Genomic DNA, 23,687 nt, shown 5'->3' with positions numbered 1-23,687 from the left:
GACTATAGATATAACCATGTATACAAAGTTGACTATAGATATAACCATGTATACAGAGTTGACTATAGATATAACCAAGTATACAAAGTTGACTATAGATATAACCAAGTATACAGAGTTGACTATAGATATAACCATGTATACAAAGTTGACTATAGATATAACCATGTATACAGAGTTGACTATAGATATAACCAAGTACACAAAGTTGACTATAGATATAACCAAGTATACAAAGTTGACTATAGATATAACCAAGTATACAGAGTTGACTATAGATATAACCATGAATACAGAGTTGACTATAGATATAACCATGTATACAGAGTTGACTATAGATATAACCATGTATACAGAGTTGACTATAGATATAACCATGAATACAGAGTTGACTATAGATATAACCATGTATACAGAGTTGACTATAGATATAACCATGTATACAGAGTTGACTATAGATATAACCATGTATACAGAGTTGACTATAGATATAACCATGTATACAGAGTTGACTATAGATATAACCATGTATACAGAGTTGACTATAGATATAACCATGTATACAGAGTTGACTACAGATATAACCATGTATACAGAGTTGACTATAGATATAACCATGTATACAGAGTTGACTATAGATATAACCATGTATACAGAGTTGACTATAGATTTAACCATGTATACAGAGTTGACTATAGATATAACCATGTATACAGAGTTGACTATAGATATAACCATGTATACAGAGTTGACTATAGATATAACCAAGTATACAGAGTTGACTATAGATATAACCATGTATACAGAGTTGACTATAGATATAACCATCTATACAAAGTTGACTATAGATATAACCATGTATACAGAGTTGACTATAGATATAACCATGTATACAAAGTTGACTATAGATATAACCATGTATACAGAGTTGACTATAGATATAACCAAGTATACAAAGTTGACTATAGATATAACCAAGTATACAAAGTTGACTATAGATATAACCAAGTATACAGAGTTGACTATAGATATAACCATGAATACAGAGTTGACTATAGATATAACCATGTATACAGAGTTGACTATAGATATAACCATGTATACAGAGTTGACTATAGATATAACCATGTATACAGAGTTGACTATAGATATAACCATGTATACAGAGTTGACTATAGATATAACCATGTATACAGAGTTGACTATAGATATAACCATGTATACAGAGTTGACTATAGATATAACCATGTATACAGAGTTGACTATAGATATAACCATGTATACAGAGTTGACTATAGATATAACCATGTATACAGAGTTGACTATAGATATAACCATGTATACAGAGTTGACTATAGATATAACCATGTATACAGAGTTGACTATAGATATAACCATGTATACAGAGTTGACTATAGATTTAACCATGTATACAGAGTTGACTATAGATATAACCATGTATACAGAGTTGACTATAGATTTAACCATGTATACAGAGTTGACTATAGATGTAACCATGTATACAGAGACAAATACAAGACTATTGTAATTCCACACAAAATTCGATATTATATCGGACTGGTTTGCGCAGTTGAATCAAACAGGATGACATCCTTTGTACAGAAAAATACTCTGCTTGCTGCATATAATTGCACACTCTAATTTTGCTGACCTCTCTTAGGAACAACTGAAGCCTCTGCGGTAATATCCGGTAGTTTTGTTTCGTCTTCTCCATTTTCACTGCCATTCTCAACTAAAAATTCAATGACAAATGTACTTTGTTGAGAGATTAGTCAACTAACTAAAGGGAAACAAGTTTATGTGAATAATAAGCAAGATTAAATAAGTCAGAAAAGCAATCAAAACAACGTAACCATATTGAAGAGTTATCAAATGTGTAATTATTACAGATAATATAAAATGAACAAAACCCAATCTGAAATGTCTGTGAGATTAGGATGTATTCAACATTAGGTCATTTGGAGCAGCGAGACTGAAATATACATAAAACTCTGTACATATACGATGCTGACCTAATATGACACTGACCTAACATGACGCCAACCTAACACGACGCCGACCTAACACGACGCTGACCTAACACGATGCCGACCTAATACGATGCCAACCTAACATGATGCTGACCTAACATGATGCTGACCTAACACGACGCTGACCTAACACGACGCTGACCTAACACGATGCTGACCTATCATGATGCTGACATAACATGATGCTGACCTAACATGTTGCCGACCTACACTGTAACATGACGCTGACCTAACACGACGTCGACCTAACACGATGCCGACCTATCATGACGCTGACCTAACATGATGTTGACCTAACACGATGCTGATCTAACATGATGCCGACCTAACATGATGCTGACCTATCATGATGCTGACCTATCATGATGCTGACATAACATGATGCTAACCTAACATGTTGCCGACCTACACTGTAACATGATGCTGACCTAACACGACGCTGACCTAACATAACGCTGACCTATCATGACGCTGACCTATCATGACGCTGACCTAACACGATGCTGATCTAACATGATGCCGACCTAACATGATGCTAACCTAAGACGACGCTGACCTAACACAATGCTGACCTAACATGATGCTGACCTAACATGATGCCGACCTAACACACTGCTGACCTAACATGATGCTGACCTAACACGAGCAAATAATTCAATGAGATAACCGAGTACCATCTAAATATTTCATAAAATACACCAAACCATTTTAGCATGAGCAGTTTTACAACTCTGTGATCCAAGCGAGCAAACTAAAAACTTTTTTTCATTTTCAGTCACTTCATGCACTGATTTTATTTAGTGTTCCGAATATTTGAATCTTTGATAAGTATTTAAAAACATGTGACAAAACTTTCTTATCACTCTTTTACCTACCAAATTAGTGTAAAATGGTGTAAATAATCAAAAATGAAATGACTAAATGAGGTTAGTTTCCCAAAAGATACTTAATTACGCTTAGTGCAAAACCAATTTAGTCGAATTAAAAGAAACACTTAAATTTAATTAAAAACTTTCGTACCAAAACCTTTAACCCTTTGAGGCCCACACACAGAAGCTTTGCTCTAAAAATTTTCAAACTTTTTGGATAGTCTCCAGATATATATGAGGGTATTTCTAATTTTTTTATTTTCCACAATGACACTGACTTGAGATATTAAATGTTACACTCACGCAACATTGGGCTTGAATGCTATATACATTACGCATTAGGCAATAGAGTTATGAAGTATTTGAGCCAGTAAAATAACTTTATTTTGAATGAATAAATGGTAAATGCACATATATACATATGCATGTATACATATGCATGTATACATATACATGTATACATGTATACATATATACATATACATGTATACATATACATGTATACATATATACATATACATGTATATACATTCAGTATGTATATAAATATATTGTAAATATATACATATATGCATACATATACTGTATATGTATGTATATATTGTATACATACACATACATATATACATACTGTATATGCATACATATGTATGTATATATTGTATACATACACATACATATATGCATACATATGTATGTATATATTGTATACATACACATACATATATGCATACTGTATATGCATACATATGTATGTATATATTGTATACATACACATACATATATGCATACATATGTAATAAATAAAAATATATATACATAAAACACAAGCATATAAGTTTACATCATTGTTTGGTTGGAATGTACTAAATACTGGAGCAATATCAACTGTTTCAAAGCAACTCTAGCTCTCCATTCACTTTTTATTATAAGTATGAAAATAATTTCGTACATCAAGAAAGCAGAGAATATTTCACATTTTGTATTAGTTGTTTTCTTGTACAGTTTGCAGCGACCTCGCTTTGGAACCTTTATTGGTCAATGAGCAAACTTTTTATAGTAATATTTACACGGGCCTCTTCGAATTTTTTAGCTGGTCTAAGGCATAGACTAGCATCACCTGATGCAGATGGTCGTCTTTGTTTGGTAGCGCCATTGACATGGATGAGAACGTTGGCAACTTCGGCTTGAAATTTTCTTCTATTTAGTACTTCATTTTTGGTAGCTTGAGAAGGCGACTATCACGTCTGTAGATATTCCAAGTATTGATTACTGCTACCATTATAAATGCCAATACAGGTAGAGATATCATCGCCGGCTCTTCATGGCAAAACGATACTTTGGTAAAAATAAATCCTGCAAATCACTGCCTTCCATATTTTTATATGGTTGTATAATAGCAGGTATGTTGTAGAAACGATGCTCTTTTGATGGCTTGTTCCACAGTTTGGCTTGAGAAAAGGGCTGTACACCAGTCAATGAGGAGCAAAGGGTGACAGCTTTGTTGTCACACCATCTGACAGCAACCACGTTGTTGACCTCCTCCCCATAGCTGTCTTAGAACTCTCTGCCTTCTCGTTTGAGCACTTTTGCATTTTTGAGCTTGCATCCAGGAACCCTGTTGGTTCAAACAATATTTGTATCGAGCATCCCTTTTATATTTAGCTCAGAGATGAGGAGACCAATAAACCAGTTTCCTCTAAAAATTTGTGCCTCGAGTTCTCTTGTAGAGTAGATGTTAGCTTGAGTACAATATCAGCTCCTTAGCCCAACTCCATCTGCTTACAATCGCCACCTTGGTATACCTCAAAGTCATGCAAAATGCCACTGACTCCTGCTCGATGCTAGATCTTGAAGCGCCATGGATGTGGCTTACTCTTTATGTATTGTCGGGTTTTATTTACAGACATTCGTTCCATATGGCATCTATCTATGGTCACATTTTCCAGAGCTCGTCTAGCAAATTCGTTCCATCAACTCTGCTTCTCATTCGAAGGCAATTGCTATTGCCGTATGAAGTGCAAGGCTTTGAATGCATTTTGTATCTACAAGCTAAAACTGTATATTTTAAAATATCATTCATTTAAAACCTAAAATAGCCCAACAGGAAGCCTACACACCTAACTATCATGCTATATCAAATGAAATAATTGCAAAATTTTGTATACTTCTGAAATACCAATTTGCTTTGGTAGTAAATGACTAATAGCAGTAGTACTAGTAGCAGTGAAGGTAACCTGGTAATATTACTTCAATGGTAGTCAGTGTACCTCTACTACCATCTTTACAACCCTAAGTATTATGCACATCAACAAGAATGAAGAGCATTAGCCCTAACAATGGTCTATTGGAACGTCTGATACTAATCCCTTGGCTTGCAGCTTAGCTATGTAGAGCCCAATGTTGCACTCCTGCACAAGAAATTTTGAGCTCATATAAATACATGTAGCAGAAAAAAAAATTATTTCTCCAAAACATTTTACGTGTGTAAAAGTATGGTCAACATACTACCAAAAACAGAAAATTCGCCATTCCAACCTACCTCAAATAGCTATAAATCCTTGCCTAGAAAGTTGCATTCTTCATGTGTGGTCAACTCTTAACTCTATGGAATGTTTTAGAGTTATATGATGACATTACGAGCATGAAATCCAATCAATTTTGGGTTTAGGATTGCATAAAGATATGTAAGAAGCCACTTGAGAAAAATATTTGGTTACAAAGCATTTGTAGTTGCTCTATCTAGTTTTGAAATTTATGTTGCACCAGTGCAACAAGGGGCCTCAGAGGGTTAAAGCAAATACGGAAGAGAACACCCTGTATCGGCTCACCAGACAGAGACAGTACAGTAGTCTATAATAAATTTACTGATACCAATTCTTGCAATTTTTGAAAAACCAACCTACCTGATTCTATCTTTCTGCTTGCAGTTATGACCAACTCTCTCCGAGTTTTTTTGTCCTCAGCTTTGACTGAAAGCCATTTAGCACACTGAAACTCGTAAGCCTCTTCTTTGGTTGGATCTTCCACAGTCACGCTGTCTAAATACCACGCATCACCTAGCAACAGAGCACCACTCACTTGTAAAATTACTAGTTACTAACCCGAGACAAGCGAGCTAAATGGAAATACATGTTCAATGCTGCATCCAAAAGCAGTCTGAATCAGTCATAATAGTGAGAAAGCAGAGAATAGGGATGACCATTTTTATGGCTTTAGAAAGATAAAAAGAAAGACAATAAAGGTATGATTGGCTTGCAATTTGGATAACTACAAGCATTTAACAACTGAAACTCAGACTACATTTTGGTTGTGACCAACACACATGTTATATCTTGCCAGCTGTATTTAGTTTGTAGATACAGACATTGAGAGTTATACTACTTGATAGTTAGAGTACGTTAGAGTTACACTGAGAGTTATACGACTTGAGAGTTAGAGTATGTTAGAGTTACACTGAGAGTTATACTACTTGAGAGTTAGAGTGCGTTAGAGTTACACTGAGAGTTATACTACTTGAGAGTTAGAGTGCGTTAGAGTTACACTGAGAGTTATACTACTTGAGAGTTAGAGTGCGTTAGAGTTACACTGAGAGTTATACTACTTGAGAGTTAGAGTTACACTGAGAGTTATACTACTTGATAGTTAGAGTACGTTAGAGTTACACGGAGAGTTATACTACTTGAGAGTTAGAGTATGTTAGAGTTACACTGAGAGTTATACTACTTGATAGTTAGAGTACGTTAGAGTTACACTGAGAGTTATACTACTTGAGAGTTAGAGTATGTTAGAGTTACACTGAGAGTTATACTACTTGAGAGTTAGAGTATGTTAGAGTTACACTGAGAGTTATACTACTTGAGAGTTAGAGTGCGTTAGAGTTACACTGAGAGTTATACTACTTGAGAGTTAGAGTATGTTAGAGTTACACTGAGAGTTATACTACTTGAGAGTTAGAGTGCGTTAGAGTTACACTGAGAGTTATACTACTTGAGAGTTAGAGTATGTTAGAGTTACACTGAGAGTTATACTACTTGAGAGTTAGAGTATGTTAGAGTTACACTGAGAGTTATACTACTTGAGAGTTAGAGTGCGTTAGAGTTACACTGAGAGTTATACTACTTGAGAGTTAGAGTATGTTAGAGTTACACTGAGAGTTATACTACTTGAGAGTTAGAGTGCGTTAGAGTTACACTGAGAGTTATACTACTTGAGAGTTAGAGTATGTTAGAGTTACACTGAGAGTTATACTACTTGAGAGTTAGAGTATGTTAGAGTTACACTGAGAGTTATACTACTTGAGAGTTAGAGTGCGTTAGAGTTACACTGAGAGTTATAATACTTGAGAGTTAGAGTATGTTAGAGTTACACTGAGAGTTATACTACTTGAGAGTTAGAGTGCATTAGAGTTACACTGAGAGTTATACTACTTGAGAGTTAGAGTATGTTAGAGTTACACTGAGAGTTATACTACTTGAGAGTTAGAGTGCGTTAGAGTTACACTGAGAGTTATACTACTTGAGAGTTAGAGTATGTTAGAGTTACACTGAGAGTTATACTACTTGAGAGTTAGAGTATGTTAGAGTTACACTGAGAGTTATACTACTTGAGAGTTAGAGTGCGTTAGAGTTACACTGAGAGTTATACTACTTGAGAGTTAGAGTATGTTAGAGTTACACTGAGAGTTATACTACTTGAGAGTTAGAGTATGTTAGAGTTACACTGAGAGTTATACTACTTGAGAGTTAGAGTGCGTTAGAGTTACACTGAGAGTTATACTACTTGAGAGTTAGAGTATGTTAGAGTTACACTGAGAGTTATACTACTTGAGAGTTAGAGTATGTTAGAGTTACACTGAGAGTTATACTACTTGAGAGTTAGAGTATGTTAGAGTTACACTGAGAGTTATACTACTTGATAGTTAGAGTACGTTAGAGTTACATTGAGAGTTACACTACTTGAGAGTTAAAGTACGTTAGAGTTACATTGAGAGTTATACGACTTGAGGGTTAGAGTATGTTAGAGTTACACTGAGAGTTATACTACTTGAGGGTTAGAGTGCGTTAGAGTTACACTGAGAGTTATACTACTTGATAGTTAGAGTACGTTAGAGTTACACTGAGAGTTATACTACTTGAGAGTTAGAGTATGTTAGAGTTACATTGAGAGTTATACTACTTGAGGGTTAGAGTATGTTAGAGTTACACTGAGAGTTATACTACTTGAGAGTTAGAGTATGTTAGAGTTACACTGAGAGTTATACTACTTGAGGGTTAGAGTACGTTAGAGTTACATTGAGAGTTACACTACTTGAGAGTTAGAGTACGTTAGAGTTACATTGAGAGTTACACTACTTGAGAGTTAGAGTACGTTAGAGTTACATTGAGAGTTATGTACAAGAATAGACTTGAGGATGAGATTTGAATATTTAGATTACCGTAGCTGTTTAATAAGCAGGGAAGTGGGGCATAATATATGGTAGAAACAAGAACAAACAAGACAAAATATTTTTTGGTTGATTGAGGTTAGTTGATCTAATCTCAAGATTCTGACTAGAACCTAACTGACCTAAACATTTTGAGATTATTATATTCTAGAAAAACTAAAAATAAGATATACCTGTCATGTATATCATGTATAAATTTGTTCATTTAAAAAAAAAAATTGAATAATTGAATTGTAAAAAACTAGTAGGTAGGTAGGAGTATTTATTGCATGTTAGCTTGTTATTGCAAAAAACTATTAACTGAATGTATCAGCCGCATTTGCTCAGTTAAGAATAGAATAATTTGACACAACCAGAATTTTCTAGATACAGTCAAACATGGATAACTCGCCCACGGATAGCTCGAACACATGGTTAACTCGAACGGTTTCTTTGGTCCGTTCCCACGTAATGATAAATTGCTATAGATAACTTGACCTCAACTCTGTTAACTCGAACAGTTTTTTGCCCAACGGCTACCGAGACGGTTGTTATCACTTTAGAAAATCACTTTATTCCAATTCATAGAGGTAAACCTCGACTTTTCGTAAATCATAGGCGTCGTTATTACCACCGTCGGCAAAACATTTTTGTCAACGACTTTTCTAAAGGTTTGGTGAATTTTGATTTTTACCAATCTTCCGCTTAGCGATCGCCTTTCGGAAGCATGGAAAAGTGAGGTGACCTTCGCATAAACTTCAAGAAAAATCGGCAAAATTGATCGCGGTTAAAACGCTCAAAATAAAAAGATGTCTTTTCTTCTGAGCATTTCAACAACAAACAAGTTTTGCCAATTTTAATCTAAAAAACGTCCTGGCAATAACATCACCTCAAACAACAAAACAATCTCAAGTGATAGAAAAATCTCCTATACTTTTTGATAAAGAAGTTTTAAACTTTACATTAGAAGCAGTTAATTTGAAACAACCAATTTATGCTTTTGATTTCTATTATAGTTTGTATATGTGCATGTATCTACTAATCAATAAATACATGGACTTGTGACAGAACTCTGATAATTTGAACGCTCTGATAACTCGAACACGTTCGCTCGGTCCCGTGATGTTCGAGTTATCCATGTTTGACTGTATTTATATCTGAATTATAAAAATCTTTCAGTATATGATATTAGTTAGTATGTATTTGTTAGTGTGGTAGGATAACAAACTATTACTATGGCCAATAATGGATATGTAAAAAAGATCAGCCAAAATTGGATCCACACACTTGACTTTTGTCACAATACTTACTGGGGCGTCATTAGTTCTTCCAAATTAACCTAATCAAACAACTCTTAGCTCCATCCCACTCTTTTGTCTTATGCTTTTACTTGATGTAAAAGTCGCAAGACTAGGGTCTGTTGAATTGCCAACTTAGTGACTTAGCGAAAGGTATTGCTAACGGCGTAGCCGAACAAAGTAATTTAGACACAGTAGACGCTCCTATAACGTAAATTTCAGATAGGGTAAAGAGTTTGTGAAGATTTTGCTTCCTACTATATAAAAGTTCCATACAACGTAAAGTGTCAAGTCGGGTGAGTTCTCAAATTCAACTTGAACGTTAATCTATCTCGCTGCACTTGCAAAAGAAAAAAATGAAGTGTGTATAATGTTATATATACTATATATACAACTTTCGCAACAATCTAGTTGATCGTCAGATGTTAAAGTATCGTTGACAGTTCTTTTTATCCTAACATTGACCATTGGATACAGATAGACGACGGAACAGGTTGTATGGCTTTTATGTAAAATAACTTGTTGTTTTGCTTTTTTGTAAACGTATAAAATATTTGTTATTATTTTTACTTTGCAGACAAAAATAAACAAAGCGTCGTAAGATGTGCGCTTCCCATCAACTTATTGTAATTTTACCGCCATCATGATCAATGAAACCAGTGAGATTGACCATAAAAAGGAGAAACGTTGTCGGTGTAAGCTACTTTACAGCCCACAAATTAAAAAAGTGAAATCAAGTCTTTCCCTTTTATATGCCCAAAGGTGTGAGCTTGGAAAGATCGTGTCATGGATTAGGCAATTTACATGTACTTTACTGTTCGTATCACATAAAATTGCTACAAAGTAAACCTTCCTGAATTGGACTATTAACATTGTAAGAGCGCACACTGTGCAGTACTTACTTTCACTGTTATGACCTATTTCGATCTTGTTCAGAGTTCCTACATAGCTGCAGGTCACGAGGAAAATGTCACTCGTGTTTTGTTGAAACTTTATCTTGTGATTCTCACAGTTTAATAGAGGGAGTTCTGGTGACCTCCCTCTACTTCCGAACAAGATGAGATACACAGAGGCATTTGTGCTTGCCCCCACCATACTGCCTGTATGAACTATAACTTTATAACTTGTGGCTGTTGCCTCACCGTCATATAGAATGTTCTCTGTCTACAAAATGACCTGAAATTAAAGCCTCCTGCCAAAACACACTAGAAGAGTATTGTACTGAGAAGTACTGGAAGAGTTACAATTTGACTTATGTATGCTTAAAACAACAACAATTACAATTAGGCAAGTTCAGCAGCTTTCATCAAAACTCTAATCACATGAAACAAAATTGAAGGCATCACCAGAGCTTTTGATGAAAATAATCAATAATAAAACACATATCTTTAGTTTAATGGAAAATATTGAGGCCGGAATAAATATGTCAGTACAAATAAATACCACATACTTACATACATACTTACATACTTGCATACATACTTACATACCACATACTTACATACATACTTGCTGCGATGACATTGCGGAAAGTAACATTATTATCGGCTTTAGTTGATATAGTTGATGGCACAAGAGTAATTTAAAAATTTTAGAGAATGTTCATGCGGGAAGAAAACAGTTGTGAAGAAAACAGGGTAGCACAGATGATATGCCATACCTGACAGTTACCCACACGACTTTCACATATGACTTTCACATTGATATAACAGTGCTAAAAACCGTACAAACATGTATGTTATAAGAATTCCATACATTTTTCTTGGTTTCAAAGCAAATTATGGGCGATATTGGTTCAGCGTAAATAATTTGGTTTAACAGAATGTAACTACCTACTTATAAAAGAATGCTGTAAAATCTTATAAAGAAAGACGAGGGCATCGTTGAGAGATTAGAGCAACTAACCTGGTCATACCGCTCAAGCAACTCCCAGCCAGTCTGACATGCCCGATCTTCATAATAAGCATCTTCTCCCGAGTCACTACCATCTATATCCACGCGTTCATAGGTGCCGTCTGAGAGAGTAACCGTCGAACCGCGATCCCTCTCAGTCTCTTGATCCTTTGATTTCCTACGCTTAGCCGACCTTGGCCGAACTCGTACATTCTCTCGTTTTGACACATCCTCAGAGCTACAGAAAACGTAATGAATAATAGTTAAAACTCTAAAAGCTATGGTAAATAATAATAAGTCCTCTATTTTGCTGCAGAGAATGCGAGACAACTCTTTTGAAATAAATTTAACATAAAAAGCTAATCATCTTCAGAGTGTGGAAAATAGACGGTAATTGTGGTAAGTTGAATAAGACTAATATATTATTGAAAGTAACTCAGAGTCATATGTGATTCATATGTGATTCATATATGATTCATATATGATTCATATGTGATTCATATGTGATTCATATGTGATTCATATATGATTCATATGTGATTCATATATGATTCATATGTGATTCATATGTGATTCATATATGATTCATATGTGATTCATATATGATTCATATGTGATTCATATGTGATTCATATATGATTCATATGTGATTCATATGTGATTCATATATGATTCATATATGATTCATATGTGATTCATATGTGATTCATATATGATTCATATGTGATTCATATATGATTAATATGCGACTCATATTTGAATCATATATGGGTCATATAAAATTGTATTCCCCGCAGAATATTAGCATTGCAAATGCTCATTTAATACAATCTTATTATTATTATTACAGTGCACGATTTTAATCCGTTCCAAGGTTAAAACCGTAGAGTGAAAGAATCATATAGAGGGGTATGTAAACCATAGTAATTATATAACGCAAAGATCTCCATGTAACATTCAGCAAAACTTTATGCCAGTACTGCAAATAATAATAATTAGTAACCAAATAGTATGTCAACTTTAGTAACTATAGTTTCCTACGGTAACCTCAGTATATTTATTGGTTATGATCTGCATTAAAATGTAACGATGCAATGTGCTATGAGCAGAACAACGTACCATAGAGAGTTCTTACCTGCAAGCTAGACGTAAGTATAATATACTAGAAATTCCACTGTCATACAGCCCACGACCAAAGTGATATTGGAAAAAAGAAAGGGTACTGATGGTTGAGAAATGCAATATTAGCAGTCAAATAGGATAACTGCAATGGTAGCTGTAATGTGCTGGGTGTTATTATATACAACAAATAGCAATAATGAAAGGAAAAGATTATGTTTATATCTCTTCTCCTGCAAAAAAAAGAAATGCATAATTGGCCAATATTAGAAGTAAAATGCACTGATATTATTAGAATAACCAATATTATTTATATAGTAATAATAAAAAACCAATGCACAATTTTGTTTACATTTCAAAACGGCATAGCTAACAATATCACGAAGTTGCGATATTTATATAGATTTTTAGAAAATCTGTACTATGTCGTTATTGTCCTGTAGTCATCTAAACTTATAATTAATTATTGCAATAATCTCATAAGAACCGTTAGAAAAAATATCATCGTCATGCCTTTACTTACACTGCGTTAGATTTTTAGAAAGTCTGTACTACGTAGTCATTGTTCTGTAGTCATCCAAACTTATAATTAATTATTGTAATAATCTCATAAGAAACGTTAAAAATATCATCGTCATTTGCTTTACTTATACTGCGTTGGACATCAGTTAGAATGGGAAAGTATTCAAATGTGTCGGCAAATGAAAATGAAAAAATTGAAATCGGCAAAAATGAAACGATTTCTGTACTCCTATGTTAATTGCCAAAACCTTTGGCAGTTCGACAATGCTATAGACTGTTGAAAAGTTCACGTTATTTTTTTCGTGAACTGCGCAAGACTTCATCGTTCTATTATCTGTCTCTCGGCGTTTCAACTTTCGGTCTTAACTTTTATTAAACCAAGCTTTTCAAGTGTTTTGTGGCGATTTTCGTTGAAATTAATCTGTCTATTTGTGTATAATCCGATCAGATGGGTAAGTTTTAAGATATTATCGAAGGTTTACAAAGACTTGGTAACATATTTAAATAGGTATAAATGTGTTTTGTAACGTTATTATACTTTAACGACTTTACATAACGATGCTTAAATTTGTTGATGAAATTTCTTGACGAGGGTTCGTCTCATTGTTGATGAATAATTTTCGTAAGTTGTGTGCACATGCATTTATCATAAAAACTCCTCCACTTCGCTCCGCTCGTTTGGTCGTGGGAAAATTTGAATTCGCTTCAAATAAGTTTAGCTTACTAAACACACACTTAAAGCTAGGTTTTGGTATGTATTTTTAACTATTTTACTGAATTTCTACTTTTTATCACTAAAATGTTATTACCTATCAGTTTCTATCTTTGTTCTTACTATAACTTTTAGCCGGCCTTATTAAAACATTTTTCAACCTAATTTGCCAAGAAAGCCTGTAATGCTGTTCTCAAAAATGTTCTGTTTAATACGTAATGAAGTAGATTTTTGTTAGCAGGTTAAAAGAAGTTGTCTAACCACAGACCTTCTGTTGCAACCAATAGTTGCAGTTCCACAGAAATAGTTTTAAAGGACTAAAATTTGTAAATTTCGTAAACATGAAGGCTATTTACGAAATTTCTAAAACTTTCCTTAATCAAACTCAACTTGCACAATTTGCACATTGTAAGAGGATCTACTGAATTATCGGCTATGTTTTCGGGATCTTCCAATCGCAAATGATCTGCCATGAACCTTTACTGTTCCACTTTGAACTAGCCGCTTTGTTCATGTATAAATTATATATTGGTAATAAATATACAAAATACAGTAAACAGTCTGCACATACAATTAACTGTATAGAATGAGGCTTTCCCTTGCTCTGCCTGCACTTGGTTATCGCACCTCCTTAAATATGGGCTAGGCCCTTCCTCCTCTTCCGGCCAGTTCTATCAGGGCCGGCCGGTCATCTCACTTTCCAGTGACCGGCCGGTTATACTCACGGCCGGGTCAGTACCTTCTTCGTTTGGCCTAATCCTTCGTTTTTTCGTGACTGTCATTTTATTGTTGTCAGCCATTATAAACAATTTTATCATTGAAAACGCGAAACCTTTGCAATTAAATTTTGAAAACAATGCTTTTGTTTGCAACTTTTTTATTATAGTATCAAAACAACACCAAAAGTACTATTAAATATAAGAATAACGATCGTTTTCTACAAATATGGTGGCTTTTTCGTGAACGAGTGCATGTGCAAACGGCTTGATGACGTAAAAAAACGATGGATAGGATCAGGCCAGCTACCTCACAGCCGACCAGTTGTTTTGCGTTCACTATTGCTGTCAACTCATAAAACCGTTTGTTTTGTACTTGAATTAACTTATCGAATGTGATGAGTAATTTTTTTCTACAAATCGATACTAATAATGACTAGATAACGTAGACTATACATGACTTTTTAGGATGCAGTTGGTTTCGCCATATATTCGAACATATTCTTTTCAAAGATGGCGAGGTGCTTATTTTATTTAGTAACTAGTTTCCGGTGTGAGTAGCAACTTAGAACTTAGCTGATACAAAGGCCGTGATGAAATAAGTTAACTCGACGACCTAATAACCGTAGACTGGTAGAGTCGTAGTCGGTACTGAAATGCTTACACAGCATTTAGAGGAAACTAATATGACAGATTTTTAATTTCCTTTATTTGAGGCGTTTGATACATTTATAATAATGTATCTGTTGCTGGATTTAAAATTTTATTCTAGCCAACATGAGCAAATACAAAATAAAATATATGTCAACAGAGCTGCGTAGGACTAGACTTTTATCGCAATAGCCAATGTGAATACGAGAGATAGGCTGTATCACTAGTTACATCATTTTGGGCAAGTCTGGGCATGTCTTTTTTTAGCGTTTTTACCGCGAAATATTTTTGTCGATTTTAATCTTCAAATATCTTGACAATGTGATCGCCTAAGACAACAAACACCATATTAACTGATATACAAAAAATACTTTCTTTTAAAATCAACTAAAATTTGGCACAATCCCATCTTTAACGGAAGAAGAGAGCTGTTGAACCATGGATTGTTTGTTTCATTACACATAGACGTTTGTATACTCAGTGCAACATAACATCAGTCACACGAGATGTTTATATTCTCTCACTAATGCACACCCTCGCTCTATCAACCAGTTCTTATTCACATTTGCTTCAAGCTTCATCAACTACAGAGTGATACGGTAAAACTGCTGCACTTTATTGCTATATTGCGCAATACAAGTGCATCGCGCTTTTTTATTGATGAAGTTTGTTAATTTTACAGATCGCCATCAAACTTGTATCTGCATTATAAAAGGATGTTCAACTTAAGTTACCCTAATCAAACCACACACAATGTTATCTATTTGAAACAAACTAAACCATTATTTCTTTTGTGAGTAGAACTAAAAACGTACTTGATTTCGTCCTTTCTTAAAAACATCCTTTCTACTATGGCTTAAAACAGAACAGAACAACATAAAAAGAAATAATTAAATGAATTGACAAAACTTACTGGGCAGTTTCAGCTGGGGCAACTTCCACAGGTTGGATGCTGCTGTTGTAAGGCATTTTCTTTTCTGGTACATCCTGTCGTCGCATCTGAGTTCTGAAAAATAGAACGGACCCCTAGGTGGATTACAAAACGATGCATATGATACAATAATATACAATGGGTGTCAAAATAGTAGCCCTAACATTATAGGCACTGATTAAGTCATCCATGATTTATTGCTAGAGCTAAATGAACTGACAGTTATGGCTAAAAGAAAATTCCACAATTTTTCATGTTCAAGCAGTCAGATATATCAAACATGCTCTGAATGACAGTCCAGGTTGGCAGTCGGAGTGAACAATAGATTTTAGACTAACAGTCCGATTGAAAACAGCTACAACTACTGTAACTCATCTAGCTCAGTCTTCATACAGTAATTCTAAATAAAAGAAATTTGAAACATTTAATGCTAGTAAAGTACTATTCTATAATATTAAGCAATCCCAGAAATAGTCAAAAATGGTTAGTGGATATGATTAGTAAACCAGATACAAAAGGGTAAATAAAAAAGATAGAACTGTAGTAATTCTTTGAGACTGGGAAACTCTTACAGATAAGTGGAAGAAGGATGATGTCGGAACTCTTACAGATAAGTGGAAGAAGGATGATGTCGGAAAAAAACATTGAGTTGAGGTTATAAAACAACAAAGACGCCAGAAAACAGATCAAATTCACCAAAACTAGCCAGTTGTGCAACATTTTAACATATCCGCCTGAAACCAAACTCCTCAAATAGGTCGCCCAGAAAGAAATCCCACCATCCAAAACAAATTGGGCCAAAGAGTAATAGATAAATGGCAAATTTATCTCAATACAAACAGCAGAAATAAAAGGCAACGATATGCCTCAATTAAACAAATGAGACTCACACTTCTGACTAGCGAGAAATAAAATTAATAGGTTTACATTGTTGCATTCATGTCACAAAATGTGACACCAGTAACCTGTTTGTGTATATGTTGTTAGTTGTGATATACTACTTGCTTGTTTGTGTATATATGTTGTTAATTGTGATAAACTACTTGCTTGTTCGTGCGTATATGTTGTTAGTTGTGATATACTACTTGCTTGTTTGTGTGTATATGTTGTTAGTTGTGATATACTACTTGCTTGTTTGTGTGTATATGTTGTTAGTTGTGATATACTACTTGCTTGTTTGTGTGTATATGTTGTTAGTTGTGATATACTACTTGCTTGTTTGTGTGTATATGTTGTTAATTGTGATAAACTACTTGCTTGTTCGTGCGTATATGTTGTTAGTTGTGATATACTACTTGCTTGTTTGTGTGTATATGTTGTTAGTTGTGATATACTACTTGCTTGTTTGTGTGTATATGTTGTTAGTTGTGATATACTACTTGCTTGTTTGTGTGTATATGTTGTTAGTTGTGATATACTACTTGCTTGTTTGTGTGTATATGTTGTTAGTTGTGATAAACTACTTGCTTGTTGTGTGTATATGTTGTTAGCTGTGATATACTACTTGCTTGTTTGTGTGTATATGTTGTTAGTTGTGATATACTACTTGCTTGTTTGTGTGGATATGTTGTTAGCTGTGATATACTACTTGCTTGTTTGTGTGTATATGTTGTTAGTTATGATATACTACTTGCTTGTTTGTGTGTATATGTTGTTAGTTGTGATATACTACTTGCTTGTTTGTGTGTATATGTTGTTAGTTGTGATATACTACTTGCTTGTTTGTGTGTATATGTTGTTAGTTGTGATAAACTACTTGCTTGTTGTGTGTATATGTTGTTAGTTTTGATAAACTACTTGCTTGTCTGTGTGTATATGTTGTTAGTTGTGATAAACTGCTTGCTTGTTGTGTGTATATGTTGTTAGTTGTGATAAACTACTTGCTTGTTTGTGTGTATATGTTGTTAGCTGTGATATACTGTTTGCTTGTTTGTGTGTATATGTTGTTAGTTGTGATAAACTACTTGCCTGTCTGTGTGTATATGTTGTTAGTTGTGATAAACTGCTTGCTTGTTGTGTGTATATGTTGTTAGTTGTGATAAACTGCTTGCTTGTTGTGTGTATATGTTGTTAGTTGTGATAAACTGTTTGCTTGTTGTGTGTATATGTTATTAGTTGTGATAAACTACTTGCTTGTTGTGTGTATATGTTGTCAGTTATGATAAACTACTTGCTTGTTGTGTGTATATGTTGTTAGTTATGATAAACTGCTTGCTTGTTTGTGTGTATATGTTATTAGTTATGATAAACTGCTTGCTTGTTTGTGTGTATATGTTATTAGTTATGATAAACTGCTTGCTTGTTTGTGTGTATATGTTATTAGTTGTGATAAACTGCTTGCTTGTTGTGCGTATATGTTATTAGTTGTGGTAAACTGCTTGCTTGTTGTGTGTATATGTTGTTAGTTGTGATAAACTGCTTGCTTGTTGTGTGTATATGTTATTAGTTATGATAAACTACTTGCTTTTTTGTGTATATATGGTTAGTTGTGCAGACTTTTCCTCTAACAGATTATGTTCTAATTGATCTATGACACTCACCAGAAAATGAGTCGTTAAACATAAAATAGAGATTCTTACGAGTTTGAACTACACAAAAAAATCCTCCAAAGCTTGCAAATGTATGACACATCGTACGTTGCTCAAACACACATCTTACAGGCACTTACTGATATTGATTTACATTAAACTATCAAATAAATTTAAGCTTAGTTAGAAAAAGCATGATGTGATTTATTTATAATTAAACCATCGCACTTGGTTCAAACACTTTCCATCTTTACTCAATCAGAAGCAGCAAATTGGATGCATGAAACACTTGGAAAAGAATTCCATGCATACCAGCAGACTTAGTAAAGTTAGAAAATATTTCTAAGCGATGAATTTAGAAACTTCAAGCGCAAGAGATGTAATCAGCTTCCAGGAGCTCTCGTTACGAAAACATCAAACAAGGTATTAAAGAGAGGTCAGAGGGAAGTTGGTCCGCAAAATTGAAAACAGGCTAGCGAGAGAACAATCTAAGGCTAATCATTACCTGAACTTGCCTTTAGACACCTTTTTCACTTCCACCGACCTTGAGCAAAGGAGAGGTAAGAGGATTGAAGCACTACCTATTATTTTCACAGCTTGTGAACACATTTGCAGTCATGTGCTTTGAGTGACAGCTTCTAATTTATTATTATAAAAAATGGTATGTAAACCATAAAATGAACTCTTTAATACATGATTTCAAGAATGTCTAAATGAGAAGCCAAATTGACCCTTTGGCAGGAGAAACGACCAAAATGTCGTTTACCGGTTGCGTGGGGAAACGACATTTATGTCGAGTTTGGTAGACGTTTATGAAGCTGTCGCCTAGTAACATTAAACAAAGGATATGAACACTAGTAAGTTTTAAATATCATCAACAAGATATCGGTCGATGATTTACAATATGAAACGATTATTTGAGAGGCGTTGCTTTGTGCTAAAAGCTAAACAAATAGCACCTCCTTGAAAAAAAATAAAAGTTGGAAAAACCAGTCAACACCGGCTCGACTTTCAAAACGGTAAAATAAAATATTATTTGATCCTGCGATCGTTAGTGATTTGTTGTCTGATCAGAATAAAAATAATTCAAATGATAAAAGTGATGTAAACTTTTTGGACTTTTAATATACTTGGAATATACAGAGAAAACAATCGTTATGGTGGCTCGCACGGCTACATTATAGCGTTTAATTCTACCGAAAAAAAATGCTTCCAAGCATTTCATACAGGGACAATTGCACATGGTTGTATTTTTTTTAGTAGTAAAGATGTGAATGAATGTTTACGTACAAACATTTTTGTTCATAGAAATAAATTTAAGATTTGAGCTAAGCATGTTCATAAAATATCGATTTAATTGAACTTTCGAAAATAAATTACACGAGGTTCGGTTGTTTTTGGGGGGCTTATACCTGGTCAAAAGGTTAAAAACTAGTTTGTCAAAAAAGTAAGTAATCAAAATATCAAATTCTATTAAATAGAATTTTACCATAAAAAGTGTGAGCAATGTATTGACTAAACCATCCACCGATAAATGACCTTTTGATATGTCAAACAAAACCATTACATAGAGCCGTCACAGTGAAAAAAATAAGCTAATGTTACTGTATTGTACTTCATAGACCCTCAAATTAAATTGCTATTGTGAGAGAATTGTCATGATAGTGATTCTGATCTGACAATTTGCAACGTTGCGTTTAGCTAGCAAGCAAATAACACATCTTCATCTTTATGTTATGCAGTGCCAAATATTGATGTAATAGAAAGGCGTTAAACTAAGACCTAATCTTACCTAAGCCAATCAGGTACCTTCGACTCTGAATCTGAAGAAGCAACAGATCTCTGCTCCTTAATATCCAGATAACCATCTCCACTGCTTAGATGGTAACGAACAGGTTTTCTTTTTCCATCGACTCCGTAGTATATCTTATTCTCTTTCAGATTTTGCGATGTTCTTTCGCTTTCATAGTCCTGTGTTTACAATATAATCTTGTCAGTATACCATTAAAATAATATGAACATGAATTGCAACAAATCTATAAATTATGAAAATTTATTAGCACCTTTATTAGCAGCTGCCAAAATCAAGCAGCTGAAGACAAAAATTAATGCCAGTCTGATAGTCGAGTGTCCAGTCTGATATATGGTAGAATGGGTATTTTGACTAAGCTACACTATCTTCATGAACTGGTTTGTAGTTGAGTGTCCAGTCTGATATATGGTAGAATGGGTATTTTGACTAAGCTATACTATCTTCATGAACTGGTTTGTAGTTGAGTGTCCAGTCTGATCGATGGTAGAATGGGTATTTTGGCTAAGCTATACTATCTTCATGAACTGGTTTGTAGTTGAGAGTCCAGTCTGATATATGGTAGAATGGGTATTTTGGCTAAGCTATACTATCTTCATGAACTGGTTTGTAGTTGAGTGTCCAGTCTGATATATGGTAGAATGGGTATTTTGGCTAAGCTATACTATCTTCATGAACTGGTTTGTAGTTGAGTGTCCAGTCTGATATATGGTAGAATGGATATTTTGGCTAAGCTATACTATCTTCATGAACTGGTTTGCAGTTGAGTGTCCAGTCTGATATATGGTAGAATGGGTATTTTGGCTAAGCTATACTATCTTCATGAACTGGTTTGTAGTTGAGTGTCCAGTCAGATATATGGTAGAATGGGTATTTTGGCTAAGCTATACTATCTTCATGAACTGGTTTGTAGTTGAGTGTCCAGTCTGATATATGGTAGAATGGGTATTTTGACTAAGCTATACTATCCTCATGAACAGGTTTGTAGTTGAGTGTCCAGTCTGATATATGGTAGAATGGGTATTTTGGCTAAGCTATACTATCTTCATGAACTGGTTTGTAGTTGAGTGTCCAGTCTGATATATGGTAGAATGGATATTTTGGCTAAGCTATACTATCTTCATGAACTGGTTTGTAGTTGAGTGTCCAGTCTGATATATGGTAGAATGGGTATTCTGGCTAAGCTATACTATCTTCATGAACTGGTTTGTAGTTGAGTGTCCAGTCTGATAGATGGTAGAATGGGTATTTTGGCTAAGCTATACTATCTTCATGAACTGGTTTGTAGTTGAGTGTCCAGTCTGATATATGGTAGAATGGATAATTTGGCTAAGCTATACTATCTTCATGAACTGGTTTGTAGTTGAGTGTCCAGTCTGATATATGGTAGAATGGATAATTTGGCTAAGCTATACTATCTTCATGAACTGGTTTGTAGTTGAGTGTCCAGTCTGATATCTGGTAGAATGGGTATTTTGGCTAAGCTATACTATCTTCATGAACTGGTTTGTAGTTGAGTGTCCAGTCTGATATCTGGTAGAATGGGTATTTTGGCTAAGCTATACTATCTTCATGAACTGGTTTGTAGTTGAGTGTCCAGTCTGATATATGGTAGAATGGATAATTTGGCTAAGCTATACTATCTTCATGAACTGGTTTGTAGTTGAGTGTCCAGTCTGATATATGGTAGAATGGATAATTTGGCTAAGCTACACTATCTTCATGAACTGGTTTGTAGTTGAGTGTCCAGTCTGATATATGGTAGAATGGGTATTTTGACTAAGCTATACTATCTTCATGAACTGGTTTGTAGTTGAGTGTCCAGTCTGATATCTGGTAGAATGGGTATTTTGGCTAAGCTTTACTATCTTCATGAACTGGTTTGTAGTTGAGTGTCCAGTCTGATATATGGTAGAATGGGTATTTTGACTAAGCTATACTATCTTCATGAACTGGTTTGTAGTTGAGTGTCCAGTCTGATATACGGTCGAATGGGTATTTTGGCTAAGCTATACTATCTTCATGAACTGGTTTGTAGTTGAGTGTCCAGTCTGATATATGGTAGAATGGGTATTTTGACTAAGCTATACTATCTTCATGAACTGGTTTGTAGTTGAGTGTCCAGTCTGATATATGGTAGAATGGATAATTTGGCTAAGCTACACTATCTTCATGAACTGGTTTGTAGTTGAGTGTCCAGTCTGATATATGGTAGAATGGGTATTTTGACTAAGCTATACTATCTTCATGAACTGGTTTGTAGTTGAGTGTCCAGTCTGATATCTGGTAGAATGGGTATTTTGGCTAAGCTTTACTATCTTCATGAACTGGTTTGTAGTTGAGTGTCCAGTCTGATATATGGTAGAATGGGTATTTTGACTAAGCTATACTATCTTCATGAACTGGTTTGTAGTTGAGTGTCCAGTCTGATATACGGTCGAATGGGTATTTTGGCTAAGCTATACTATCTTCATGAACTGGTTTGTAGTTGAGTGTCCAGTCTGATATATGGTAGAATGGGTATTTTGACTAAGCTATACTATCTTCATGAACTGGTTTGTAGTTGAGTGTCCAGTCTGATATCTGGTAGAATGGGTATTTTGGCTAAGCTTTACTATCTTCATGAACTGGTTTGTAGTTGAGTGTCCAGTCTGATATATGGTAGAATGGGTATTTTGACTAAGCTATACTATCTTCATGAACTGGTTTGTAGTTGAGTGTCCAGTCTGATATACGGTCGAATGGGTATTTTGGCTAAGCTATACTATCTTCATGAACTGGTTTGTAGTTGAGTGTCCAGTCTGATATATGGTAGAATGGGTATTTTGACTAAGCTATACTATCTTCATGAACTGGTTTGTAGTTGAGTGTCCAGTCTGATATATGGTAGAATGGGTATTTTGGCTAAGCTATACTATCTTCATGAACTGGTTTGTAGTTGAGTGTCCAGTCTGATAGATGGTAGAATGGGTATTTTGGCTAAGCTATACTATCTTCATGAACTGGTTTGTAGTTGAGTGTCCAGTCTGATATCTGGTAGAATGGGTATTTTGGCTAAGCTATACTATCTTCATGAACTGGTTTGTAGTTGAGTGTCCAGTCTGATATATGGTAGAATGGGTATTCTGGCTAAGCTATACTATCTTCATGAACTGGTTTGTA

The 23,687-nt window shown here is 34.6% G+C and overlaps 1 protein-coding gene across 2 annotated transcripts in view; it reads right to left on the bottom strand.

Annotated features, from left to right (window-relative positions):
• LOC137386997 (uncharacterized) overlaps positions 1–23,687 on the bottom strand; it is a 72,801-nt gene that overhangs the window by 11,227 nt on the left and 37,887 nt on the right. For both annotated transcript variants that reach the window (XM_068073268.1, XM_068073269.1), the window contains 6 exons: positions 20,508–20,686; positions 16,170–16,262; positions 11,549–11,774; positions 10,546–10,807; positions 5,827–5,979; positions 1,673–1,753 (listed from right to left, as the gene is read on the bottom strand). In XM_068073268.1, coding sequence (XP_067929369.1) covers positions 1,673–1,753; positions 5,827–5,979; positions 10,546–10,807; positions 11,549–11,774; positions 16,170–16,262; positions 20,508–20,686 — 994 coding nt within the window. The remainder of the gene's footprint in view (positions 1–1,672; positions 1,754–5,826; positions 5,980–10,545; positions 10,808–11,548; positions 11,775–16,169; positions 16,263–20,507; positions 20,687–23,687) is intronic.

Source organism: Watersipora subatra, chromosome 2 (assembly GCF_963576615.1).
Source record: "Watersipora subatra chromosome 2, tzWatSuba1.1, whole genome shotgun sequence".
Taxonomy (NCBI): domain Eukaryota; kingdom Metazoa; phylum Bryozoa; class Gymnolaemata; order Cheilostomatida; family Watersiporidae; genus Watersipora; species Watersipora subatra.
Note: the sequence above shows the minus strand (reverse complement) of the source record. Positions and strands in the feature narration are given on the sequence as shown.